At 38.3% G+C, this 3,848-nt stretch overlaps 1 protein-coding gene across 1 annotated transcript; it reads right to left on the bottom strand.

The window, feature by feature from the left end:
* Positions 1-245: 245 nt before the first annotated feature.
* LOC111365687 lies at positions 246-847 on the bottom strand. Its single transcript, XM_022986221.1, has 2 exons — positions 731-847; positions 246-626 (listed from the first exon to the last, which is right to left on the bottom strand). Exons 1-2 carry the CDS (start codon positions 845-847, stop codon positions 246-248), a joined length of 498 nt encoding a protein of 165 aa, XP_022841989.1.
* Positions 848-3,848: the final 3,001 nt, after the last annotated feature.

The following is a 3,848-nucleotide window of genomic DNA, read 5'->3' on the forward strand; positions in this document are numbered from 1 at the left end:
CACATACAATCGAAGCACGATTATCGGCTCCCGAAACCTGGCATCTGGTCGCATTCGAAGTAATACGTGATCCACTTATACCTCAAATTCAGCATTTTAGCGGCACTGTGCACTACATGGTTGTTGAAATTCCTTAGGAACCACAACGCAAACATGTGCAACTTATCCCGCTTCAACGAGGCCAGTCGAAAGCAAATCATCGATGCACTCATGGAGAGTCATTCGACCCTCTTCTTTTGTGCGAATCACTGTGGCATCTCCCTCGATGTGCAAGCAAGGTTATCTACCGACTCAGAAACCTCCCTCGCACCGAACTTCTTTCGCTTCCCCTTGGCATGTTTTCCTTTACGTTTCTCGTTGCTTCGTTGAAGGGAGATATTCATCGATGAGCTCGCTCTTCCTGGCGTCGGGCCATCGCTCGAATCAGTAGTCTCGACATTGACAGGTAACATGTCGTTCAAATCATCCATGTCGGAGTTGGCGCCTAAGTCAAACATAAGTTGAGACAGCTTCATGGATGTCAATACGTACTTCATGGAGTCACAACTACCTCCAAACAGACGATTGTATTTATGGTAGATTTCAGTGCTATCGTTATCCTTGAACTTTCCATACCGAGGGTTCTCCTACAATGAAACACGGGAGCATTAGTACGACATTATGGAGTTGTTCGCATGTAAAATCGTTTCTAACAAAAGCGAGTATAACGCAAATTAGAGTCTATCATTACCTTAATTTTCTGCTTCCACCACCATTCCAACGTGTCTATTCTGCCCCCAGTACTAAGACCGCAAGCTATTCTCGTGCACTGGAGCATCTCAAACAGTAGTTTGTGGTCTGTACGCATAGCGTCCCAATGGTTTTTTAGCTATGTGATAGTCCAGTCCTTCCCAACATTTTTGTTGAACAATTCACATAATTCCCACCCGGTTGACGAAAAGCAGTTTTCCCGACGGTGTCCCTCTATAGTGACGTGTTTGGCGACGGACATGAAGATCTTCTGCTCTCGAGGTTTCCATCTAGCACACTTTCGAGCCTTCGACTTCTTTTCGAGGTTAGGGTTTGATGATGCACCCTACATGGCATCCGAATTTTGCAATAACACGAGTGTAATAGGAAGGAAGAGCCTTTACAAATACATTGTTACGCCACTATATAAATATGATAAAAACTACTAGTAACACGAAGGTCGATATTCCTCAACCTTAGTTCACTTAACAGAAATAGTTATATTGACCAAGGAAAATAGTTTTCATGAAACAGAACAACAGCCTACAATTTGAACTCCAAGAGGCAGGAAACAGTTCCACTATACTCGGTAAAAGCCACTAACTTATACCAATTTCTGGTATACCAAGTGAGGCAACCTTAAGCTGGTGCCCGGTCCTACCGATCTTGCAAATTTTTAACAGTGAGGCACATGTTTACTCAAATTAACAAATAAAATGGGGAAAAAAAAGATATAGCAAGCAGAAGCACAAATAACAACTCAAAGAGTTCTAGCTAATGTAATGAACGCTAACCTGGCACTCCGACGTTGTTAACTTACAAAGGCATGTCACTTGCGATAGAAACAACATTCAAGTCATAACAATTAAAAAAGGAGTATTGAAGGGGATAATTCTCACAACAACGAATTTTCAGTACATCGTAGAGCAAGTGATTTGGGTGACATAAAGCTTCAGAAGCTCATATCGATGACCACGTACGGTCGACGACAGTGTTGTGTTCTACACTGTACGTGGCCCACCTAATCTACAGTTGACTGACGCCACGAGCTTATGTACATGGTGCATGCCAGTGTCTATACTTCTAGAATGGGAATGTAGAGAGTTGGGAGAAATAGTTGAGTTTCAAGCGTACCATATTTTTCGGATAATAATCGAAATCGTCGACGTCGTAGGCCATTTTCCTTTGCTGCAGATTGGAACCATCGGAATTTCTTGCACAATTGGATTGTGAACTTGAGCCTGGATGTTATGCGTCGTTGGAGAAAGAAGATATGCATATCGGCATGTGGGGCACGACAGGAAATGGCCTTGCACAAGGTTTGATCGGCAACGGTCGCCACAGAAAATGGACAGCAGGAAGCAGGGGCGTTTTCTTTGCAAAATTGATTGTAGAGACCAGTTGGAGGAGGAAAGCAATGGGGAATTGATTTTGCAGGGAAGGGTGCAGTAGGTTATTATTGAAGGGTAAATTCGTAAAAGAGAATGCCAAATCAGGGGTTTTGACGTCAATTGTCTTCACCTTTTGTGTGTGTAATAAATAAGTGTACCATGTGCTTGCAGTCTTTGTAAGAAGAGGGAATCAAATACCTTTGACTTGGGGATAAAAAATTTTGAAACCAAAATGTAATGGGGCTCAGACACAAGCTATGTTTTAAGGGTTGCACTCTTGGTGGGTGATCCACTAGTTGCTGCAGTATCTTTAAATGACAAATTTGAATTATGACATAAAAGATTTGGCCGTATAAGTGAATAATTTGCATTATTAGGAAGAATAGAGATTTTTTTTTTGATGAAAATATCATTTTTGTGAATAATGCATTTTGGAAAAACAAAAAACAACTGTCTTTATCTGTTCCATTCTCCGGATAATTCAAATCGAAGCAATTGGATGTCCAATTTGGGCCGATCAACAGAAATACTCCACCCTTGGATTACTTGCATATTGATCTGTGGGAACCAGCTATTGTGTGTGTATATTTGGATTTTAAATATTTCTTCATAATAATTGATAATATCTCTAGAAAGAATTGGGTTATCTTACTAAAGAATTAGTTCGATACTTGCCTGAATTTTGAAAATTGGAGACATCCCATTCAAAATCAGGTTAATAAGAACTTAAGGACTCGCATTGGTTTCTGCAATGAAGAATTTGATAATTTCTATAAAAAAAAGCGGGATGGGGAATTCTTAAGCACAAATCTGTTACATATACTCAATAAAATTCTTTAGCCAAAAATAAATAAATGACTAGGACTTTATTAGAAAATGTTAGATGTTAATCAATTCATGGTTCAAAATTATTTTGGTGGGAGAAGTTGTTAAGATTGCATCATGCTTAACTAATAAATGCTCTACTAAATCACTGGAGTACAAAAAAACTTGATCAAATATGGAATGATCATCTTGTTAATCAAATATTTAATGTATTGTTTATGCACATCAGAGTGAAAGGAAATTAGAATTAAAAGTTATTAAAGGCATATTCTTGGGATATGGGAAAGGGGTAAAAGGCTATAGGCCGTAGCTTAAAAATAAGAAAGACTACAGAGTCATAATAAGCAGAAATGTAACTTTTAATTAGTTGTTTACACTTTAAAGGAGAAAATTCTAAAAGTACATAATAATGGTCTGGTTAAAAATTGAGATAGTTGTTCTCATTTCTTTAGATTTAAATCAAAGAAATGATGATAAAATTGAAGAAGAACAAACTTAAATAGAAGAAAATGCCCTGAAATTGAACACTGAGAATTCTGAGTCTGAATTGGCTCGGGATAAAGCCAAGAGAGGAACAAGAACATTAACCAGGTTTGGTTAAGCGAATTTGACTTCCGCATATAATAAATAGAACTTTCTTGAATTAGAGCCTAATTCATTTGAAGAGGGCGTAAGTGGAAAAGACGCAAACATCTGGCTTGCAACTATGAAGAATGAAATGCATTTCTTATTAAAATAAAATAAAATCTGGACCTTAGTCAATAAACCAAATGGAACAAAAATGAAAGGTTGTAAGTGGATTTATAAAATCAAATAGGGTGAATTCAAAGGCAATAGTTTGGGGTATAAGACTCGGTTGGTTGCTAAGGGTTTCACTCAAAAGGAAGGATATAGACTATAATA

The sequence above is a fragment of the Olea europaea genome, chromosome 17, assembly GCF_002742605.1.
Source record: "Olea europaea var. sylvestris chromosome 17, O_europaea_v1, whole genome shotgun sequence".
In the NCBI taxonomy this organism is placed as follows: Eukaryota; Viridiplantae; Streptophyta; class Magnoliopsida; order Lamiales; family Oleaceae; genus Olea; species Olea europaea.